We start from the raw sequence: 24,681 nt of genomic DNA on the forward strand, positions 1-24,681 counted from the left end.
TTCCTTGTTTTGCAGTATTGCTCGGTCACAACTTTGATTTCACATGGTATTCAATACGTATATCTTCCTAAAATCTTTAGAATAAATCAACGCATATAACTTATACGCTCCCAAATTAAATAGTGTGCGAAAACAAGGCTAGGTGGGTAGAAGCAATGGGGCCAGAGTGAAGCCAATGATCGTACCAGAAGGAGGTGGCGGCCCCCCATCGTGAACGTCGACATAGGTGATAGAACGGCACAGTAAGTAGCAAGCTCATCATTAATAATTTTTCACATGTTGGAAGGAGGAGCAGAATGGGAATCCGATAAGATAGAATCATTTTGCAGTAACCAATCCTGCCACGGAGCATGGACGCCATAGAAGAGCTTATCGACAAATTTCAAGATGAGGCACTGGTTTTGGAGTTCAAGATGTTTGAGGGTTTCATGAGGTAGTTATTTATAGATGACGAAATATGACTAGGTTAGTAGACTATATAGTCATACTACCAAAAGGTGTGAATGTTCGTTTATTTGATGGTTCTCTAGTGCCAATTTGCAAGTGATACATTGCATGTATAGGGATGAGTGACACTTTGAAAAGGGGCAACTGATTGTTGACGAGAGAATTCGTTATTTGACACTGGAAAAATGAGTTATTCCTTTCTTGGTCCTGAAATTTTCTTCGTTCCCTATTTGATACTCACTTCAACTTTCATCCCTAATTTGACACTACCGTCAAATCCGTTAGCTAACGGTGTTAACTGGCTATTAAAAAGACATTTTTGCCCCTAGAAAAAAAAAGCGGCGAAGCAAATTTGAGAGGAAAAAAAACCTGCACCTTTTTTTTGCAGCTGGGCGCATGCATCAGAGGTGGGCGCAGGTTTTTTTTCCTCTCAAATTTGCTTCGCCGTTTTTTTTCTAGGGGCAAAAACGTCTTTTTAGTAGCCAATTAACACCGTTAGCTAATGGATTTGACGGTAGTATCAAATTAGGGATGAAAGTTGAGGTGTGTGTCAAATAGAGAACAAAGAAAATTTCAGGACCAAGAAAAGAATGACTCATTTTTTCAGTGTCAAATAAGAAATTCTCTCATTGTTGACTGTGGACTGCCCACCTCTGATATGGCGGATAGTCCTGACTTCACCGTTTTGAGGAGGATCTTTTGGATTGGTTTGATCGTGTAGCAAGGACGGTCCAGTGCCAGATGGTCCACAGCCACAAGTCTTCTCCGAGCAGAGTCAAGCAACTGGTGGTTTTGTGATGTGCGTGAGAAGGTCATACCATAGATTGTTTGATAGCCTGCATGGACGGTTCGCTGGTCATTCTTTGAAGGACTTACAACAAGTACTATTTTTCTGTGGTGCTCGTGAGAAATAAGCGTTAGACGGTCCGGCCACATGGATAAAGTTCTGTCTTGTGATTGTTAGGATCGTAGATTACCTCTGTGTAATCGTAGATCCGGGTAAGCCTTCTCGCCCTTCTCTGTTGCGGCGTAGCAGCAGAGTAGACGCCGGTGCCACAGTGTAGTAGACGTCCAGTGCGGTGGAGATGAAGTCCAGTGGCGCTGCGGTGACCCTGCAGAGGCAGCGGTGGTGTGGTGGAGCTTTCCGTCGCTGGCAGCACTGCTTTAGATCGGTTTATGTTTACTCTGTCAATGGGTACGGCGGCTCCGTTGAACCTGGTAGCTCGAGCCATGATCCCCACCTTTCTTTTATATGTGCTGTGCGACAGGGGCCCACTAACCATATTAGTGTGGGGCTCCCCCGATCAGGGGTGGAGATCAACTAACAGTGATTGGTTCTCGCTTATGCTCAAATTTCTTTCCATGCAATTTAGGCCCTTTTCGGCTGGCTGAAAAAACGGATGATGCTGATGCTGATGCTGATTTGTTATGAGAGAAAAACACTATTATTTCGCTGAAACGGTATGGCTGATAAGTTCAACTTAACAGGGCCTTAATCTGATCACTTTATCTTATTATACATTAAATTGTTGATTATCACCCTAGGTTACAAAATCTTCACCTAGCTCAGCAAGAGTAGCATTTTTGGGTTCGATGATATACTATTTAAGGTTTATGTAGTGTCTATGATTTTAGTTAAACCGTCTATTCGTCCCTCAGTAGTTGGTACTTTAATCCCCCCCCCCCCCCCCCCCCCCCCCCCACACACACACACCGAAGCCAACAAGGTGTCTCGCTGTCTCGACAGCTGCAGTGGTACGAGTTTACTGTTTACCTTACTATACGTACGTCCTTACCGAAAAGTTAGCCGATTATACTGCATCCAATTCCGTGGTTTTCCGATGCAAATTACTGCTCTGACAGAGGTGCGGTGCGTTCGGTGCCTCACTGTTTTTCTAATCACACTACCTGCAGGCTGTGCAGCCAGCAGCCGCCATTAGGAGGTGAAGTCAAGCTCAAGCTGGCCTCATTAGGAGGTGATGCATGCGGATCAGCGCATGCGCCAACCAATCCGTATTCGGTCAGCAGTCGCCATTAGGTGAAGATTTGCATAATTGCATCTAGCACCTCAAAAGATTGCATCCACCAGTAGTACATACCGCCGCCTTGAGATCAACAGTTCCCACTGCCCTGAGTGCTCCGATTATTTTTGCTCGAGTCCACTGCTTTGGAATTGACTTATAAGAGCGACTCCAAGGGACTTGCCATTTGCTTTTGTATATTTTGATTTGGCTATTTTGATACAAAACGCGTCTCCAACAGACTGTCTATCGCGTTGTGTAAAAATAGCCATTGGCTATCCCTCGTTTTTCGCTCGGCAAAGAAAGCTAGCGGGCTCGCTGGCTAAACCTTGCGTGAATTGCGTGGCAGCGGCCTCTTCCGCACGTCATCTCCCTTTCCCACGACACTGAGCTTCTTGGCCACGAGCACCGTTGGCTTCGTCGGGACGGCGCCTGTGACGGACTCCCAGGCAGGGGCGGTCGAGCGGTAGCGGCCACCGACGTTGCCCATGACAGACTCACGGGCGGGCCGAGCGAGCAGCAGCGGCCATCATCATCGTTGCCTGTGGCGGACTCCTGGGCCTGTGACAGAATCCCAGTTGAGGACATGCGAGCGGTAGTGACCACCGTCGGCTTCCCTGGGACGGACTGAAGATCGGCGGGCAAGCGTCAGTGACTATCGGGCAGGGGCTAGCGAGCGGCAGCGGCGGACTCCCGGGCCCATGGCAGACTCCCGCTGGAGGGCGGGCGGCAGTAGCTACCAGCTTCCCTGTGACATGGAAAGATGACGGACTCTGGATGGATGAGCGGCAGCCATGAGCCCATCACCATCAGTTTCCCGTACGGACGGGAGAAGACAGGAAGACGATGACCTTTTTTGTTCTCCTTTTGGTGATTGATAGCAATTTTTAGCTCGACTGTTGGAGTACTTCAGTTTTTTGGGTGGCCTTTTATTTTACAAAATAGCTAAATCAGCAAATTTAGAATATGTTTTTAGCCAATCTCTTGGAGATGCTCTAAACCGTACTTTTATTTTGGTTGGCGCATGCGCTGATCCGCATGCATCACCTCCTAATGAGGCCAGCTTGAGCTTGACTTCACCTCCTAATGGCGGCTGCTGGCTGCACAGCCTGCAGGTAGTGTGATTAGAAAAACAGTGAGGCACCGAACGCACCGCACCTCTGTCAGAGCAATAATTTGCATCGGAAAACCACGGAATTGGATGCGGTATAATCGGCTAACTTTTCGGTAAGGACGTACGTATAGTAAGGTAAACAGTAAACTCGTACCACTGCAGGAGGCTTGGGTGGGAGTCGTGAGAGCATCTGTCGAGACAGCGAGACACCTTGTTGGCTTCGGTCATGGAATAATATTTTCTCCCACTACCGATCACTTCGGCCAGCAGCCGTAGAAATCATCGCCCACGCAGAGATCCACCGATTTGGAAGTCGCTCGCGTGACCTCGTCAGCAGAAGGAATGCCCTCTGTAGTCAGGTCTCAGCAGTCAGCAGCCCACGAGTCGTCGTCAGCTTTTGAGTTGCTGTATCCAGGTGCAGACGTGGCCTTAAGCACAGTAGTAGCGCGCGCAAGAAGGCACTTTACCAGTAGGCAGTAGCTAGTGTATGGTACCTTTGGCACGGCTCTCGGCTGCTCCGGCTCTACTACTGTAGTACAGAGCCGGAGGAGCTTTAAATCGTGTCTTCACCGGCTCCGGCTCTTCCCAGTTTATTTTCTATCGCGGGATGAGGAGCCGGAGCCTTCAGGGGCTGCATCAAAGAGGGCCTATGTTTCGCTCCAAGCAGAGCAGACATCACCTTCTAGCGAGAGACGAGAATTGCTGGCTGCCCGATTCGGTAGCTGAACTTCTCTGATTTATCAGTTATAAAATAATATTTTTTTTCATAATAAATTAGTTTCAGCTAATTTATCCGTCATAGAAACCATGAACGGAACAGCTCCTTGATTACAGCTAGGCGCATCGCATCACGGAAGATCTTTTTTATATGTATATACTATAAAAAGAAGGAGCTCTTACCGAAGATCACGGGAGATCCTAACGAAGAATGTCAAAAACTCTACTCTAAACTACAGTATGTACCAGTGGTACACACTCTACGAGCCAGGCTGGCGCGGCAGGCCAGATCGCCATCGCCCCTCGTGGTCTGGTAGGTGAAGCTGATACCGTGCCACTAATAAATTAAAAATGCAAAGGGAATGGAACAGATGGAATGATTATATGCTGTGATATATTCTCCTTCATTTTGTTCCACACGTGTTTAGTGAAGCTGTGCCTAGTATACTCCGTTGGTGCAGTACTAAATTCTCTTTTAGATGCATGTTCGGCTGTATTAAAGTCAGCTGACTGAAGCTGTTTTGTTGTGAGAGAAAAATACTATAGATTTTCAGTGATTGGCCTTTCCATTCTGATCAGCCCAAAGCAGGGCTTAGCAGTTGACTAATCCGTCAACTTTTTTTTTTTTGCTCCTAATCCGTCAACTTTTGGCACCTTGCGTTTCGTATGGTTATGTTTCTTATGGTTGCAAATTCCATCCAAGGCATCCAAATCACTAAAAGACAGGTCAATATATCTAGTTAATCTCACGAATGAGTTGTCGTCTCTAGCGCTGCTGGTGCGTGCGTTTGGTGATGTGTCCATTAGTTTTTTTTTACTCCGTGCTGTTTCCATATAATTGTATGTCTGTTCTTTTACATTTTTAAATGCTATCATCAGTCTGTTCGGCTGGGGCTGAAACGATTGTATACGATCGTGGATTATTACTATTGGCTAATTTGGTGTGAGAGAAAAATACTATTCTGGCTAGAAATTTACAACCATTTACAACCAAACGAACAGGCTGCCTATCATCTTTCTACACTCCTCTAATCCTTCATAAAGGAGGTATTATCCCCTTTTCACCTTGCTTTCCCTTTAGTCCCCACTGTCCCTGGAAGACAAACACAAAAAAAGAAAAAACACCCTTTAACATGTGCCGATTCATTAAAGTGAAATCACCTTTTCCGATCTTTCCTAGAAGGAGGAACGATCCAATTAGCTAGAGGATCAAACAGTTCTAGGTTTAGATGGGTGGATCCAAACCGCGCCTATATCATCGCCCATCAGCTCTCCGGTTATGTGATCAGGAATAAGTTCTATACGTTATAGCCATGCGGATCACGATGGTGAAAAGATCCATTTCGTCCGAATTGAAATAACTAAATTGGAACAAAAGGACAATTGAAGATAATATGATTATGGCCTTATGGGTCTTGTGCCCGGGCCCATGCTGTGGACGTTTCGATGATCACTACGGTGGTGCGGACCCTTTGATTGAAAATGTTTCACGTGTGGTAACGTGTTCACGTACCCATCACGTCCAGGAGGAATGCATCTAAACCATTGTAAATTTATCATAATTTTATTTGGAGCCCGGTGAGCATGCCTAGCTAGTTTGACGTGAGCTGTGAGCTGTAATATGGCCATATCTGCCGTTCTCTGCAGTATGGTATTCCTAGTGTGCAGTACACTAGGTATCTTAAATTCGATCAAGTTGCCAATCGTCCAAGATGTATGATCCAGTTGTGCATATGATATCGGTAAGTTGGATAGGATAGTAGGAGTTGGATACTCCATATAGCGTCAAGCAAGCCGTCAGAAAAATCTAGTGTGACCCGGCGAAGAATCTTCTCCCATCTGAAAAAACCGCTATCGACTTGTTCTTGCACTCTGACCTGACGACATTCAACTCCAAGCCCTGAAATATCACCCACGCGCCTTTCTGAACTTGGTTTACAAGCAAAGACATATGCAGCATGTTCGGTTGGTGCAGATACGATCATATACGATCGTGGATTATTACTGCTGGCTGGTTTGGTGTGAGAGAAAAATACTATTCTGGCTAAAAATTTACGTTCGTTTACGACCAAACAAACAGGTCGCTGGAGCAGAAATGCATTGCGCCGTTTCGATGGCTCGCCTTCACCAAATGGCCTCCGACATTTCAATCCTATCGAATCGCTCCTCTCGTACGATCCGCCCTCGATTAGCACGCGAAGCACCTGCCGTTTTGTTAATTAATATACTCTGATTCTTCTCGAACCGCTGCCGCAGAGCTTGAGCAGACGATTTTTTTTTAATTTTAACACTTTTTCGAACTTAATTTTAAATCTAACACTCTCGATTTTTTTAAAACTAACACTTTTGGCCGCGCCTATTGCCCTGGCGCGGCCAAATACCTGTGCCGCGCGGATGCATGGTGGCGCGGCAGAGGTCTGACGTGGCGCCGACCAGAAGCGCCGACCGCTGACGTGGCGGGCTCTGCCGCGCCATCGATCTTGGCGCGGTAGTGCCGTGCCCTGACCCATGGCACGGCAGAGCCGGGTATAACCTCCGCCGCGGCCCGCGTGCCCGAGCGTCTCCGTTCTCCGAGTAGCGCAGCAAGGCTGGCCGCCGCGCCCGCCTTCGCTCGCGCCTGCCCGCCGCCGTGCACGTCGTCTGCCGTGGCCGCGTCCGCCCACGCCAGCAAGCCAGCCGCGTCCGCCCGCCCGCGCCAGCCTGGCAGCCAGGCCGCCGGCCGTCGGGTGCGGCCACCGTGCCCGCACGTCGGCGCGCCTCCCCCTCCAGCCAGAACCTCCGATCACGCACGGCGGCTGCCCTGCGCCCGCGCCTCCCGGCCCGATCTTACGCGCTGCAACGAGATACTCCACTAATATAGTTAGCACAGTTAATAAAGTTAGTAAAATTATTAAAGTATAGTTAGTATAGTTAGTTAGTTTAGTTAGTATATGTAATATAATAAGTTAGTATAGGTAGTAAAGTTAGGTAGTTTAGTTAGTACAGTTATAGTATGCCTTGTATAGATGTTAATATTTGATTAGTTAGTATAGTTATAGTTAGAAAATATATTAATGTTAGTATGGACATTACGTACGATGATTTCGACGACTTAATGAAGTTTCTTGAAATACTTCTGTAGATGGATTGTTGTGTTAGAGTTTTGTACGGAGGAAGTGTTAGAAGAGAGGATAGTATGTTTGAGGATATGGAAGAAGAATTGGAATGGTTTGATGAATCTCCTAGCTTCAACGACCTTTGTGTCCGTTTGAATATAAAGTTTGGCGGTGATTGCACACTAAAGGGGAGGTTTGATACTGGGAAGACTAGGGCACACTATGTCCTTATGCCCTTGCGCGACCCTACTCACTGGTCCCGCTATACTAGGGTTCTCTAAGGTTCTAATGTGCCCATGGCTGAGGTGGTGGTAAAGAATGGGTACAGGATGCATGGTGTTCAAGACGGCCCGTCCATTGATGGTTTTGGAGGTAATGAAAAAGAATTAGGGGTCGAAGGGGAAGCAACTCAGGATAACATGGATTTAGACGGTCAGTTGATGCAGGAGCAGTTTCATTCAACTGTAGTAGGCTGTATAAGAAATGACTTCATGTGAATGAGTTTGAACAGGAAGAGGATGAGCAGGAGGAGGAGGACAGGATCAGTGATATAATTAGCAGTGATTTAGACGATTCTAATGATGACCAAGGAGGTACAGATGCTATGGCAACAACGGCTGATGCCATGCCAGTATCGGTACATACTATGCCATTACCAGTACCAACTGAGGTTTTGCAAGGTGTCCATGCTCAGGGTAGACTAGTCATAGATTTGGCTGCAGATGATATCCCCTATGATTCATGGACCAGAATTAGCGAAGCGCAGCAGTATGTTCCACCATCACCTTACACAGCGATTGAGCTTGAGCAACTAAGGTCTAAGAATGTACCTTTCAGGGGCGTTTCGAATTATAGGGATGTCAGCATAACGGATATGACAGTTTGTGATATCGGTCTCTAGATGTGTAGGAATTCATTGTATAACCATAAGACAGAAACCCTTAGGAAGGGGATAATATTCAACACAATGTGAGAGATAAAACTCTTCCTTCAGGACTATACTGTGTACCACCATGGACCGTACACCATCACTCATTCGGACCAGGAGTTGACGTACCACTTGATATGCAAAAATGGTTGTCTGTGGAGGTTAAATGCACAAAGGAGACAGAGTGATGGCAAGTGGAGGATAACTAAAGTTGTTGAACCCCACACTTGCCTAGACAGTAGGGGGAATGAAAATCATCAGTAGCTCACTGCACGTTACCTTGCTCGTCGTATATTGGAGCTCATTGATGACAGTAACGATATATCGGTGTCTTCTTTACAACAGTCCATATCTAGATTCGTTAGGTACGATGTGATGTACGAAAAGGCTTGGCATGCTAAGCAAATTGCTCTGGCAATTCGATGGGGTACTTGGGAGGAAGCGTACAACAGGGTGCCCCGCATCTTATGTGCAATGCATTATTATAACCCTGGCTTGAAATGGTTTGTGGATACCGGAGGGATGTTTTTTCGGGACCCATTGAGACATGTCCTCTGTCGTGTGTTCTGGTCATTTGCGCAAATGGAACATGCATTCCAATTTTGTTGGCCAGTCATACTTATTGATGTCACTTTCCTGATAGGAAAGTACAGGGGCACCTTGATGATGGTTGCTGCTGTTGATCCTGAGGACCAAATAGTACCCATGGCATTTGCTTTGGCAGAGGGAGAGAACAATGAATCGTGGTCATGGTTCATGCGGCTTCTACGTGTGCAAGTGCTTGGCCCAACTCGCACTATATGTTTGATCTCCGACCGTCATGCAGGGCTTCTTAATGCTGCAGCTGAGTATATAGATGGGTTCCCGCCTCTAGTACATAAATGGTGCATGAGACACTTTGCCGCTAATTTCTGGTGGCGTCAGCGGAAGCAGGAGGTATGTGACAAGGTAAAGGCTCTATGTTGTGTACGTACAGAGCACCAGTTTAAGAAGGCAAAGAGAGAACTAGACAAGATGGTAAATGCAACAGGAAAGGTCTGGTTAGAGGCGTGGATGGAACAGAAGGCTCAGTGGGTGTTAGCATATGACAAGGGGGGTTTTAGGTATGGCATCATGACCACTAACTCCTCAGAGTCCTTCAACTGTGTATTCACCGGAGTTTGATCGTTGCCTGTGTCTGGAATTGTTGAGTTCTCCTTTCATAAGTGCAACGAATATTTTGTGAAGAGGTACGAGCTTGCGCAGAGGAATATAGCTGAGCAGGGGCGTTTTGGAAAGGTCGGAGCTGAACATTTGAAGGAGGTCGAGGAATTGGCCAAGCAGCACACCGCCGAGCCGTATGGACCCCGCCGCCATATCTTTAGTGTACGATGCAAGGGTGGCACAAGCCTGGGCGGCGAACGTTATGGTGGACGAAACTACTGAGTTGATCTTGAAAAGGTAGAGTACAGTTGCAACGTCCCTCAGATCATGCATGCCCCTTGCTCTCATATGATCATGGCCTACAGGGTTCGCGGGTACAACTATGAGGATCTGTCATATATGTCACCCTTGTATCTCCGTTTAAATACCGTTAGTATTTGGGAGATGAGCTTCGAGCCATACCTTGACCCAACACAGTGGCCACCTTATAATGGTTATGACTACGTGCCGCATCCAGATCTAATGAAGGTAGGAAAGGATAGGAGAAAGAAGAAGTGATTGAAGGGGGACATGGACGCTATGAGAGGGTACGGCGAAGACATGTACGGTGGGGGAGACTTCAACGAGACCCGTGGCAGAAATATTTGCTCCGTTTGCAAACAATCTAGCCACAAGGCTAGCCGGCATAGAAGACAGCAGGTGATTTCATATTATGTTCGTATTGCATAACAAGTAGTTCAAATTTTACAATGCTACATAATGTTAATCTAAAAATTGTTAATTTGAATACTCCAACCCTTTGTTTATCATTTTGTAACAGGATGGCCCCTCCCACGCCGCACCAGCTGATCCCCCATCTTGATGTGGAGTACGACGACCTCCTTCTTATACCGGACGATGAGGTTCATTACGTCATGGGACTTAGTTTATTACGTCGAACTTATGTCGAACGAATATTGTCATCGAAAACTTGTAGACTCATAAACCAATGAAAATATTATATGGCAACTTATCATCTATTTATTTGCTTCATGTTCATTTTGTACAGCACTTGTAGTTTTATACAACACCTTCGCCTGTAAGCCCACCTCCGCTTGTAGTTCTATAGTTTTGTACAACACAGATGCACCGTGGGTTATGACGCGACAAATGATTACGTTCGTTTTAGAAATTTTGAACGCATGATATAAACAGATGTGATCACTTAAGATCGATCATGGGTAATCCGAGTACATGATACATGGGTATAATACATTAGTAGTTCAAATGGAATATAAGACAACACAATAGAATTTTTACTACATGGCTACATTAATCATTAATAAAGCATGGAACTAACAGACGGCGTAATTAAAAATCCTCAGTCAGAAATATACTGAGTAAGCAACTCGTCGTCCGAGTACCAATCCTTAACCACAACCCTGATGCTGTGGCTAGGCTCACCTGCGTTGCTCTGACCCACCTATCGCCTGTAGTAAGCGGCCTCTACTTCATCTGCGACCGCTGCGGCCTGAGTGAAGAATGCGTCGTCATCCTCCTCCGTTTGTAAGCCCACCTCTGCTAGAGCGATGAGCTCACTCAGTCTGTCAATGTTGTCCTCATCCTCCTTCGCCTGCAAGTTCGCCTCTGCTAGAGCGATGAGCTCGCTCAGTCTACCAGTGTCGTCCTCATTCTTCTCTACCTATAAGCCCGCCTCTGCTACATCAATTAGCTCACTAAGTCTGGCAGCGTTGTCCTTATCCTCGTCCCCCTCATCAGACAACATAATCGGTGATTCAATGGTACGACCAGCTCGCTTTCTATGCTCATCTAACTTATTTTCCTCGTACCTTGCACGAGCCACCTCTACAGCATGTTCCTCGCTGTATCCAATCTCTTTATATATAAAATGCAATCAATTAGCAACGTGATTATATTACATTTACAATCAGGCAATGAAAATAGGCGTTCAAGCACTCACTGGCACATAATGCAGCAACATGCTCGTTCAAGACCTGCATCTATACTCTTGTCTCCTCCCTTGCCTCCTTCCTTGCCCTCTCCTCCTCTAACGTCATCCGTCTCTCTAATTCACATTTGTTAAGCCCAACATCGATCCGGTTACAAATACCGTGCTGTCTAGTAAACTTACGTATCTTTTCTTTGTGATGTTTAACGAATAGGTTGACGTAGTCAGGTCCATGTCCCCTCTTCCTTGTAATTAGTTATCTCTTCTTCAGTTCATCCAAGAACTTAGCTTGACCATCATAACGTTCCCACATGTATTTCCTAGTGCTCTGTTAAAAAAAATATTATATCATATATGTCTTAGCAAAAGAAATAAAATACGATTTCATGTTTACCATAAAAATAACGAACCTCTTTGTACTCAACCATATGACCGTAATAATGGCCTATTTCAAGCTCCGAAGGGACTAGGCCATAGTTAGAATTAACACCACATTTGCACTTGACTGATGGTGCTTTGTAAATTAACATTTCTTTCTTCTTTTGTTTTGTTTTTGGAGGTTCTTCGGGCCATTTGTTCTTAGGACCATACAACCACTCTTTGAAATGGCACTTCGTCATTGAATACATCTAAATAATGTGACATTAGTACACGACACATATAGCTCAACATTTCAACACATACACTTTGCACTTACTTCATGCTTGTTTGGACACACAAACTCCAACGTATTGTCAGGATTTATCACGGCTCGGTCTCCACAATGACATAGAGGAGGCTCCCCGAGTCGTCTAACTGCGGCTAAGTGCTCTCCTTAGCCGTCATTGGAAGGGGTTAGAGGGAGGTGGAACCCACCGCTCGAAGTCCTCTTGTGGATGTTGCTCTCTCCATCAATCATCGAAAAGGAGGTACCTGGGGTCAAATTTGTCTGCACCGTCGATCCACTGAAAGAAAAAGCACCTCTTATGGGCCTACACAACAAAAATTCAATAAAATATTAGTAACCTAGTAATACAAATGAAGAAGAAAAATATACGGAAACAATTACTTACATTAAAACGGCTGCACATGTAGAAGCAACGAGTCGCTGTGTCCGGATGTCTCGATTGAAACACGTCGGCCGGACGACCACAGTCATAATTAGAGACAGGGAGTTTAGGAGGGACGGGGACATCTTTGCTAGACTCGTCGGGGTATATTTGTTTAGGATGACCCCATTTTCGCCATAACTGCTCCCGAAACATGCCTTCCATCTAATAAAACGATTCAAATTAAACACCAATCAAAATAACGTAAATTAATGTAAAATGTAATCATTTGCAATGCAACTAAAATATTATAAACAACAATTATAGCAACAAAAATATACATGGCAAACATATTTTTAACTAAATAATTAACCTTAACATTGACAAAATTATACTAATATCTTCACCATAGTTCCCAAACATAATTTTTCTACTAACCTTAACTCATATTCATAATATCATATCCACCGTTCAAACGAAAATAAAATATGCGTCATTACCTTGAACTAGGACGATGAGAGAGGGAGGTGGCCGGGGAATGGAAGGGAGGGAGGGAGGCGGCAATGGAGGGTCGGGCTGCCGCCGTTCGTGGCGCGGCGGCCGGCGTGCTTGGCGACGGGCGGGAGCGGGAGCGATGCCTAGGCCGCTTTGCTGCTCAGGCAGCGGGACTGGCCGCGGTGAAGGTTATACCCGGCTCTGCCGCGCCATGGATCAGGGCGCGGTACTGCCGCGCCAAGATCAGTGGCGCGGCAGAGCCTGCCACGTCAGCGGTCGGCGCTTCTGATCGTTGCCACATCAGACCTCTGCCGCACCACTATGCATGGCGCGGCACATACATTTGGTCGTGCCAGGGCAATATGCACGGCCAAAAGTGTTAATTTTAAAAAAACCGAAAGTGTTATATTTAAAATTAAGTTTGAAAAAGTGTTAAAATTAAAAAAAAAATCGAGCAGACCTGCTGGCCTGAGATCCGACGAGGATTGAGGAAGTTGCTGCCGATGACGACGACATCAAATGTTCACGGGTTAACAGTTTAGTATTTTTTCAACTATTATAAACGATTATTAGAAGTGTACAACCAACTACGCAGACGTTAAACGTCCATGGCAATCGTTTCAACCGTTAAACAGCCATGCCAGTTGGTGTTGGCGAAATGTGAGCGCGGCTCGAGTGGGGCCTGGCTTCTTGTCGAGTTAGGCCCCGGTTTAGATTCAAATAATTTTGGATTTTAGTTCACTGTAGCATTTTATTTGTATTCGGTAATTAGTGTCTAATTATGGACTAATTAGGTTCAAAAGTTTCGTCTCGTGATTTCTCGACCAACTGTGTAATTAGTTTTTTTTTCGTCTACATTTAGCACTACCGTAAGATTGGATGTGATGATTACTGCGCAAAAATTTTTGGATTCTAAACAGGCCCTTACACGGTGTCTATTCCGTGGTCGCGGCGGATGCAAATGCACTGCCATCATTCCCGGGACGACGATGAACGCGCAGCAATTAAGACCCGTAAATGTCCAGTCCCTGTTCCCCTGTTCTGTTTCCAGGACCACACCAGTGACACCACCGGCAAACCCGCCACGCTCGGAGTCTGCTGATCTTCGAGTATCTCTCAGCTGTGTTCGTTGTCTAGTATAGTTGTAGGTCTATTTGTATACCGTGTGTGTGAGGTGTGCGTGTGTGTGATGGTGTGTGTCTGTATCTGAACAGATACTACAGTTATACTTAGATAAGAGGCCAAAAAAAAAACATTCAGCACGGCACGCGACCGCCGTGTACGGTCGACGGTGGTCACCACGCGCGGCCCTCACGGCCACACGATCATGATCGGCCACGACAGCTCCGTAGTTCGTACACCGCTGAAGCCAGAAGAGTCTGCACTCGCAACGACGTGTCTCGTCTGTCTCTGGCCTCGCCCTCGGAGGCGACTGAATTTTTTACTTTTTAGCTCTTTTTTTCGAAAGTTTCTCATAAATAGACCTCTGACAGAAAGAATTTAAAAAATAGACCCTTAACTCGGCGTCATCGATGTTGGCGCCGAACTAACACGTCTCGACGCTAGCGTCCCTGGCGCCGAGTTCTTAGGCGCGAAGCAGACGTGGCGGTGACATGGCAGGCATCGGCGCCATCGATGCTGGCGTCGAGCTAACACGTCTCGACGCCAGCGTCCCTGGCGCCGAACTCTTAGGCCCGAAGCAGACGTGGCGGTGACATGACAGGCAGCTCGGCGTCAGCAACCCTTAATTCGAGCTGCCTGCCTGCCATGTCACCGCCACGTCTGCTTCGCGCCTAAGAGCTCGGCGCCAGGGACGCTGGCAGCGAGACGTGTTAGCTCGGCGCCAGCATCGATGGCGGTTAAAGGTCTATTTTCTGAATTCTTTTCGTCATGGTCTATTTGTGAGAAACTAAAATAAAAAGACTAAAAAGTAAAAAATTCAGGCGAGGCGACCTGATGGCGTGCGCTAGACGCCGCTGCTGGGGCCAAGTCCGGTCCGGCCCGGGGCGGATGCGCATTGCATGGCACATTGGCACCACACGAAACACGACCCGGTTGACCGGCGAAGCAGCCCGCGGGTTTCCACCGTTTCCGCGGTTTCGTTCGGTCCCGGCGCTTTGGACAGTCAGCTCGGTCTCTCGGCTCGTCTCGCGTGCACCTGCGCGTTGCTGGCTGGCTTGGCGTGGACCTGGCGCCGGAGACCCGTTAGAAACCGCGCATGTGCCCGGGCCAGCCGCCAGCTCCAGCCCGATGGTTTTGTAATCTCCTTTACCTGCCGGATCACCATTACCATCCCAAATCCTGTAATGCTGACGTATATCATACTGTACCATACAATAAGGGGATGTTTGGTTACACCCCTAAAGTTTAGTCCCTCTCACATCATATATTTAGATACATGTATAGAGTACTAAATATAAACTAAAAAATAACTAATTGTATAGATTGAGATTAATTTACGAAATAAATTTATTAAGCCTAATTAGTCCATGATTTAACAATGTTGTGATACAGTAAATATGTGCTAATAATAAATTAATTATGTTTAATAAATTCGTCTCGTATATTACTACGGATTTCTATAATTTATTTTTTTATTAATATTCAAACATCCTATACGATATTTCATATGATATCCGATGCGATAACCGCTAAACTTTAATCCCTGCATCAAACACCCATAAGAATCCCCTCGTTTTTTTAGTTTCTCATTTCATCATCAATCAACTTGTTCTCACTTTTCCTTTTCGTATACATGTCGCTGTCGCCTATCGCTGCCTGGCTGGCAAGAGCAGTAACCAGCAAAGCACGCGTAGGTATAAGCCGAGGAGGCGAGCAGCCGCGGCGCCTATATATCGCCGCGCAGGGCAGCCGCAGTTCCATACCCCTGTCTTCCCTTGCCTTGCTTTCCGGCACATCACATTGGCAGGCGAGGGAGGGAGCGAGCAGGCAAGCCAAAGCCATCCACCAACCACCGCGTTCCGCCCCGCCCGCCGCCGCCGGCTCTCCCTGTCCCTGAGGAGCGAGGAGCGAGGAGCGAGAGAGCGGCCATGTTCTGGCACGGGGTCGCGGACCGGCTGACGGGGAAGAACAAGAAGGCGTGGAACGAGGGCAAGATCCGCGGCACGGTGAAGCTGGTCAAGAAGGAGGTGCTGGACGTCGGCGACTTCAATGCCTCGCTCCTCGACGGCCTCCACAGCATCCTCGGCAGGGACGACGGCGGCGTCGCCTTCCAGCTCGTCAGCGCCACCGCGGCCGACCCAAGTAAGCGCGCCCCCAGCCTCACGCCACCCCTCCCCCTTATCTGAACTCCCGCCCCCGGCCCCGCTCCCGGTGGCCGCGGGCCGTGACGCCGGCCGCGCGCGCGCGCGCGCGCTCGCTCGCTGGCCGTGGCCGGAACGTACGTCATGCGTCCGCCGTGCGTTTCGGTTTACCCTTTCCTCTCTTTTTTTCTATAATAAATATATATAGGATAGGCAACATTTCATCAATAAATTCAATCAACGGTGACGAAATCTGTAGAATTTGTGCTCGTCCAACAACAACAACCAAAAAAAAAACTAAGAGTACCAAACCAGACGAAACGAAGGCTTAATAACCGCGAGCCGTGAGTTGGTCGCTGGTATGTGGGACCCGCAGAGCCATTCAATGCGATGGCGCGTTTGGCGGCACTGCGCAACACGACACATGGAACCTCACATTCGTCATCGCTTCCACGGCAATACACCAACGTCATCTGCTTAGGGCCATGTTTAGATTGCAAAAAAATTTAAACTGATGAATAGTAGCACTTTCGTCTTATTTAGTAAATATTGTCTAATCGTGGATCAACTAAGCTCAAAAGATTCATCTCGTGATTTCGAACTAAACTGTGCAATTAGTTATTTTTTTTACCTACATTTAATGCTCCATGCAAGCAGCTAAAAATTGATGTGATGGAGAGAGTGAAAAAACTTGAAATTTGGAGGTGATCTAAACAAGGCCGAGGTCCTATTTAGTTTCCAAAAATTTCTACCTACCACAGTAAAAAATCATGTTTGGACATACGCATAGAGTACTAAATGTAGACGAAAAAAAAACTAATTACACAGTTCTCGACAAAATCGCGAGACGAATCTTTTAAGCGTAATTAGACCATGAAAAAACCTTAAGTGCTACAGTAGCTCACATGCGTTAATGACCGATTAATTAGTATCATCAGATTCGTCTCGCGGTTTCTTGATAGGTTCTGTAATTTGTTTTTTTATTAGTATCAAAAATCTCTCCCGACATCCTTTCAACCTATCCAATGTGACGTACAAAAAAATTTTCACCTCCCCCAAATTAACACACCCTTACTTGTAAAAAAAAAAAAAAAACGTCATCTGCTTCGCGCGAGCGTCGCAAGTCGATGGGTCTACTATTCCACTTCCACCATGGATGGATCGAGACTTGCAGGCGTTTAGGACCCGTCGAAATTTTACTGCAATGTCCATAGGAATTTTACTGGAATTTTCACTGCAAGCGACAACATGATGGTGATTAAACGAAACTTCAGGCAACGGGGGCCGTGGCAAGGTGGGGAAGGCGGCGCACCTGGAGGAGGCGGTGGTGTCGCTCAAGTCCAAGACGGACGGGGAGACGGAGTTCCGTGTGAGCTTCGAGTGGGACGAGTCGCAGGGGATCCCGGGCGCCGTGCTCGTCAGGAACCTGCAGCACGCCGAGTTCTTCCTCAAGACGCTTACCCTGGAGGGCGTCCCCGGCAAGGGCACCGTCGTCTTCGTCGCCAACTCATGGATCTACCCGCACAAGCTCTACTCCCAGGAACGCATCTTCTTCGCCAACGACGTGAGTATTCTTTCTTATGACATCTGCGTCGTCCTTCATTTTGCATTGGGTTCGCTGGTCCAGTGGTGGGTCCAGTTGCTGATGCACCACGATCGTGCCTAAAGAAAAAACTGCGATGGCCTGTGTAGGGAAAATCACCATCTAATCTAAGTGGGAACATGCGAAATCTTGTGTTTTGATCAAATGTGCACACCAATCTCTGCCCTTGGAAAAAACTGAAGCATCATTTTAAGTGGGGGAGAGGGGTGCAATATGTGTTACGATTTGTGCTCACGCAGTCATGCTAGATACGATTACGAGAAACTTGCATATACATATGCCATTGAAACTCGAGGGTTACATTTTTGCTGCTAAGAATAAAAAATGCTTTATTGATCAAATTCCAAAAAGAAAAAAAAAACACTTGCTTCTGATAAACGCATTCAAAGCTGATTTGCAACGAAACGTGGTTAGGGACCACGGATTGGATGCTGATCAACTATTCATTTTAAAAGCGAAAAGCCTTTTTATGAATTATGTACCATATTAGCTGTACCTAGATCCTAATGTTACGCATTATCTACTGAAAAGTGCATAGAACCGTGATTAGAATAAGTACTATGCTATTAGCTCTTTTTTTTTAATGTTCACCTGGATTGGATAGATCCGGTTTACTAGCTGCCAAATTGGCCAGCTTGGTCTTCGGGGTAAGTCACAGATGACCGTAGCCTCCGTTCAGCTTGGTCTTCGGGGTAAGTCAGCCTGTTCGGTTGGCTGGTTCGTTTCGTTGCTGGTTTATGAAGAAGCACTGCTGGCTGATTTGTGTGAGAGAAAAATACTGTTCCGGCTGAAAATTTACGATCGTTTACGACAAGCCATAGCCAAACGAACAGGTGAGTATTGCGCGTTTTTTTGGACGAAGGGAGTACACAACATGTACTATCGAACACCCGCACCCACACACTCATCACTCATGTTACGGCTAGCCAGCAGCAATCAAAGTGTTCGGCTGTGCTTGCTGCCACTGCAGCTACAAGGTACGGTTACAGTAATTTGTTGTGTGATTTCTGTATAGGGCTTCACTAGATGCATGTGCATCGTTAGCACTATCTAACATTGTCTTATCACTGACACAGACATTAAAAAAATAGGCACTGATTGTTTCCACGTGGAAGTCGTAGTCCTTGTAGTTGGAGATGATAAAACATTTGGCTTGCCTCATGCACTCAACAAGGCTAAACGATTTTTACTGATTGCCTTGGATTAAAACAGCAAGTTGCTCATGATCAGCAGCTCTTAGTACCTTTAGTAGCACATGACTAAAGTATCTCCAAGTTGTGCTGCTTAGTTAAGCTTTTGGAAAGGATCCATCGTGGCATATTCATTATGCTCATTTGTTGATCCAGAATTGGTTGATGGATATCAGAAGCAAGATAACGAGTCTTGTATAATGCTCTCCTATGTGTTCATTCTGGTACCATCACATTATCACAGATTGAATCCTGAAATCTAAATTATCTCATGTTGCACTATTTTTTTTTCACAAACACGAAGGAGAGCTGCATATCATTATATTGAGAGGAAGGATGTTCTTCTTTTTTAACACGCAGGAGAACTATTTGGTTCATGTTGCACCATAACAAATACACATAGATAGATTAACCCAGTTGTGGAAACAGTTTGATGGTTGGTATGGCTTGATAATTTGCTGAGTGGAATTAAAAATTATCACTTTACTCACCGTGATTTTCATGGTTGTAGTTTTTCTCTTTGGGTATTATCGGTACTAGATCCACGCAACAGAAAACACTAGAACACAAGTCAATATAGCCTTTTCTCTCCTCTCATATGATATTGCGGGAAATAAGCAGACCTATCAGCTAATCATCATACGCTTTACTTCTGCCAGCACTATATTTCTCCAAGGCTATAAAAAAACAGGCCAGTCACTCTATTCCTGTGTTGCAGACCTATCTGCCAAGCAAAATGCCTGCGACATTGGTGCCTTATCGGCAAGATGAACTCAAGATACTCCGTGGTGATGATAATCCTGGACCATACAAGGAGCATGATCGCGTCTACCGTTATGACTACTACAATGACCTTGGTGAGCCAGATAAGGGTGAAGACCATGCTCGGCCGATCCTTGGTGGCAACCAAGAACACCCATATCCCCGTCGCTGCAGAACTGGACGGCACCCAACAGAAAAAGGTAAATTGAAGTCAGCTACATTTTGGTCCATATATGATGTCAGAAATTTGGCTGAAATCCTTGTTGGTTAACCTTTTACGCAGACCCAAATTCAGAGAGCAGGCTTTTTCTGCTGAACCTGAATATCTACACCCCGCGTGATGAACGATTTGGGCATCTCAAGATGTCAGACTTCCTTGGGTACTCACTGAAGGCAATCATTGAGGCTGTTCTTCCGACATTAGGGATCATCGATGATACGCCAAAGGAGTTTGATTCATTCGAAGATATCCTCGGGCTCTATGAACTGGGTCCAGAAGCACCCAACAATCCACTAATAGCAGAGGTTAGGAAGAGAATCCCCAGCGAGTTCCTTAGAAGTATTCTGCCAAATGGTAGTCATGACCACCCCCTAAAGATGCCCCTTCCAAATATCATCAAATCAGGTAACTGAACTTCTTGGTAATTTTCTACTATGTTAATCCGGTGTTTGAACGAAAAATAATTATCATGACTAAGGTTCAATCTTGGTATACACCAGATGTATTGAAAAAGGCTCCAGAGTTTAAGTTTGGCTGGAGGACTGATGAGGAGTTTGCGAGAGAGACACTTGCAGGCGTGAACCCAGTAATCATCAAACGCCTGACGGTTAGCATCTTGTATCATATGACCAGGCAATACACTTGCCCCAGAATCGAGTAAAGAGCCTTAATTTTTTTTCTTCTTCATGATCGCAGGAGTTCCCTGCTAAAAGTACCCTGGACCCAAGTCAATATGGAGACCATACCAGCAAGATCACTGAAGCTCATATTCAGCATAACCTGGAAGGCCTGCCAGTGCAGAATGTATGCTGGACTGAACACATGCACATATAACTCAAAGATTCAATACAGATAATTGCTTAAAACCATCGATTGATTGCCATAACAAACACTGTGCAGGCACTGAAGAACAACAGGCTCTTCATCCTAGACCACCATGATAGTTTCATGCCTTACCTCAACAAGATCAACAAGTTGGAGGGAAACTTCATCTATGCAAGCAGGACCCTACTGTTCTTGAAGGACGATGGCACCCTGAAGCCCCTGGCCATTGAGCTGAGCCTGCCCCACCCTGACGGTGAGCAGCACGGTGCAGTCAGCAAGGTGTACACCCCGGCTCACACTGGCGTGGAGGGTCATATCTGGCAACTTGCCAAGGCTTACGCCTGCGTAAACGACTCTGCCTGGCATCAGCTGATCAGCCACTGGTACAGAGTTCTTCCTTTAATTGTTCTGTTGCTACCAAAACACTAAATGTTTCTGGTGCCTTTTTTTTTATGTATGGAGATACCGAGACAGTAATCTTGTGTGTCTTCATGTGTTTGCAGGCTGAACACGCACGCGGTGATCGAGCCATTCGCGATCGCAACAAACCGGCAGCTCAGCGTGGTGCATCCCGTGCATAAGCTGCTGAGCCCACACTACCGTGACACATTGAACATCAACGCCCTGGCACGCCAGACACTCATCAACGCAGGTGGCATCTTCGAGCTCACTGTGTTCCCTGGAAAATACGCGCTGGGGATGTCCTCCGACGTGTACAAGAGCTGGAATTTCAACGAGCAGGCTCTCCCCGCAGATCTCGTCAAGAGGTACGTGCTTACTACATTGACAGTAAAAGCTTTATAGAAGCGACGAGATGGTAATGCAGAAGAGCTTCCAAAATCAGTTTGATTTTGACGGGTTTACTCTTCTGGTTGTGCTTTCAGAGGTGTGGCTGTACCGGACCAGTCAAGCCCATATGGTGTCCGACTGCTGATCAAGGACTACCCATATGCCGTTGATGGGCTCGTGATCTGGTGGGCGATTGAGCAGTGGGTCAAAGAGTACTTGGACGTCTACTACTCTAACGACGGTGAGCTCCAGCGTGATGTGGAGCTGCAGGCATGGTGGAAGGAGGTGCGTGAGGAGGCGCACGGCGACCTTAAGGATCGAGACTGGTGGCCCAGGATGAACACCGTCCAGCAGCTGGCTAGGACGTGCACGACCATCATCTGGGTGGCATCTGCGCTGCACGCAGCTGTCAACTTTGGGCAGTATCCATACGCCGGGTACCTCCCGAACCGGCCGACGGTGAGCCGGCGGCCGATGCCGGAGCCGGGCAGCGATGACTACAAGAAGTTGGAAGCGGGGCAGAAGGAAGCGGACATGGTGTTCATCCGCACCATCACCAGCCAGTTCCAGACCATCCTGGGCATCTCGCTCATCGAGATCCTCTCCAAGCACTCCTCCGACGAGGTGTACCTCGGCCAGCGTGATGAGCCTGAGCGCTGGACGTCAGACGCCAAGGCGTTGCATGCGTTCAAAAGATTCGGAAGCCGGCTGGTGGAGATTGAGAATCGGATCAAGACGATGAACGACAATCCGACCTTGAAGAACCGAAAGGGGCCAGTGGAATTGCCGTACATGCTGCTGTACCCCAACACGTCGGACGTTACCGGCGAGAAGGGCGAGGGGCTTACTGCCATGGGCATTCCCAACAGCATCTCCATATGACCCTGGTCAGATTGTATCTTCGTAGGATGGTATATTGGTATGTAAATGCTGTGCTGCGCCGTACAATGTGTTTCTTCGTTGGTTTTGTCAGTTTCAGGGTAGGGGGTGGAGATGAAGATTGTTATCTGTTACCATGATCTGTTGGGTTGAGAGAGGAGCCACGCCTGAATAATGTTCGCATGTATGTTTTTTCTTGGTTAAGAATAAAAGTTTGCCAGCTCATTTCTTAGCCTATCAGACTACTGTAACTCTTCAGATAGGGATTTGATTCCAATATAGAGAGTAAGACACACCAATGTTCACCAAAACGCACGCTAAACAGTAAACAATTGGACACATCGTATAGCGCTTATTTGGTCTATATGGCCACTTAAACGGACTACAAAATTAATTAACTTAATTAAATGAGATAAATAGTTGATTAAACGGAAACGGATGATCACTTAACATTTAAATGACAGGAAAACGGACTACACGACCGTTTAGGACAATAGAAAATCCATTCATATAACAGCTTCCATGGATCCTGAGAAACCATGGATACAAAAAAATCGCATACAGGAGAAAATTCAAATACAACAACAACACCAAAGCCTTTTAAGTCTCAAACAAGTTGGGGTAGGCTAGAGTTGAAACCCAGCAGAAGCAATCAAGGTTCAGGCACGTGAATAGTTGTCTTTCAAGCACTCCTATCTAAGGCTAAGTCTTTGGGTATATTCTATCCTTTCAAGTCTCATTTTATTGCCTCTACCCAAGTCAACTTCGGTCTTCCTCTGCCTCTCTTCACGTTACTATCCTAGCTTAGGATTCCACTACGCACCGGTGCCTCTGGAGGTCTCCGTTGGACTTGTCCAAACCATCTCAACCGGTGTTGGACAAGCTTTTCTTCAATTGGTGCTACCCCTAATCTATCACGTATATCATCGTTCCAAACTCGATCCCTTCTTGTATGACCGCAAATCCAACGCAACATACGTATTTCCGCGATACTTATCTGTTGAACATGTCGTCTTTTCGTAGGCCAACATTTTGCACCATACAACATAGCAGGTCTAATCGCCGTCCTATAAAACTTGCCTTTTAGCTTCTGTGATACCCTTTTGTCACATAGGACACCAGATGCTTGCCGCCACTTTATCCACCCTGCTTTGATTCTATGGCTAACATCTTCATCAATACCCCCATCTCTCTGTAGCATTGATCCTAAATATCGAAAGGTATCCTTCCTAGGTACTACTTGACCTTCCAAACTAATATCTTCCTCCTCCCGAATAGTAGTGCCGAAGTCACATCTCATATACCCAGTTTTAGTTCTACTGAGTCTAAAACCTTTGGACTCCAAAGTCTCCCGCCATAACTCCAGTTTCTGATTCACTCCTGTTCGGCTTTCATCAATTAGCACTATATCGTTCGCAAAAAGCATACACCAAGGGATGTCCCCTTGTATGTTCCTCGTGACATCATCCATCACTAAGGCAAATAAATAAGGGCTCAAAGCTGACCCTTGATGTAGTCCTATCCTAATCGGGAAGTCATCCGTGTCTTCATCACTTGTTCGAACTCTAGTCACAACATTGTTGTACATGTCCTTAATGAGCCCGATGTACTTCGTTGGGACTTTATATTTGTCCAAAGCCCACCACATAACATTCCTTAGTATTTTATCATAAGCCTTCTCCAAGTCAATAAAAACCATGTGTAGGTCCTTCTTTTTCTTCCTATACCGCTCCATAACTTGTCTTATTAAGAAAATGGCTTCCATGGTTGACCTTCCGGGCATGAAACCAGATTGATTCATAGAGACCCACGTTATTGCTCTCAAGCGATGTTCGATAACTCTCTCCCATAGCTTCATAGTATGACTCATCAACTTAATTCCCTGGTAATTAGTACAACTTTGAATATCCCCTTTATTCTTGTAGATCGGTATCAATATACTTCTCCTCCACTCATCAGGCATCTTGTTCGATCGAAAAATATGGTTGAACAACTTGATTAGCCATACTATAGCTATGTCCCCGAGGCATCTCCACACATTGATTGGGATACCATCCGGTCCCATCGCCTTACCTCCTTTCATCCTTTTCAACGCCTCTCTGACCTCAGATTCTTGGATTCTCCGCACAAAGCGCCTATTAGTGTCATCAAAAGAGTCATCCAACTGAAAGGTTGTGTCCGTATTCTCACCACTGAATAATTTATCAAAATACT

The 24,681-nt window shown here is 46.3% G+C and overlaps 1 protein-coding gene across 1 annotated transcript; it reads left to right on the plus strand.

Annotated features, from left to right (window-relative positions):
- Positions 1–15,804: 15,804 nt before the first annotated feature.
- LOC136549946 (probable linoleate 9S-lipoxygenase 4) lies at positions 15,805–22,692 on the plus strand. The gene is made up of 9 exons (XM_066541406.1): positions 15,805–16,200; positions 17,474–17,763; positions 19,711–19,954; positions 20,038–20,379; positions 20,475–20,581; positions 20,671–20,778; positions 20,875–21,182; positions 21,303–21,566; positions 21,684–22,692. The coding sequence occupies exons 1-9, from the start codon at positions 15,987–15,989 to the stop codon at positions 22,468–22,470; spliced, it is 2,664 nt and encodes an 887-aa protein (XP_066397503.1). The 5' UTR covers positions 15,805–15,986; the 3' UTR covers positions 22,471–22,692.
- The last annotated feature ends 1,989 nt before the right edge of the window (positions 22,693–24,681 follow it).

This window comes from Miscanthus floridulus, chromosome 1, assembly GCF_019320115.1.
Source record: "Miscanthus floridulus cultivar M001 chromosome 1, ASM1932011v1, whole genome shotgun sequence".
Taxonomy (NCBI): domain Eukaryota; kingdom Viridiplantae; phylum Streptophyta; class Magnoliopsida; order Poales; family Poaceae; genus Miscanthus; species Miscanthus floridulus.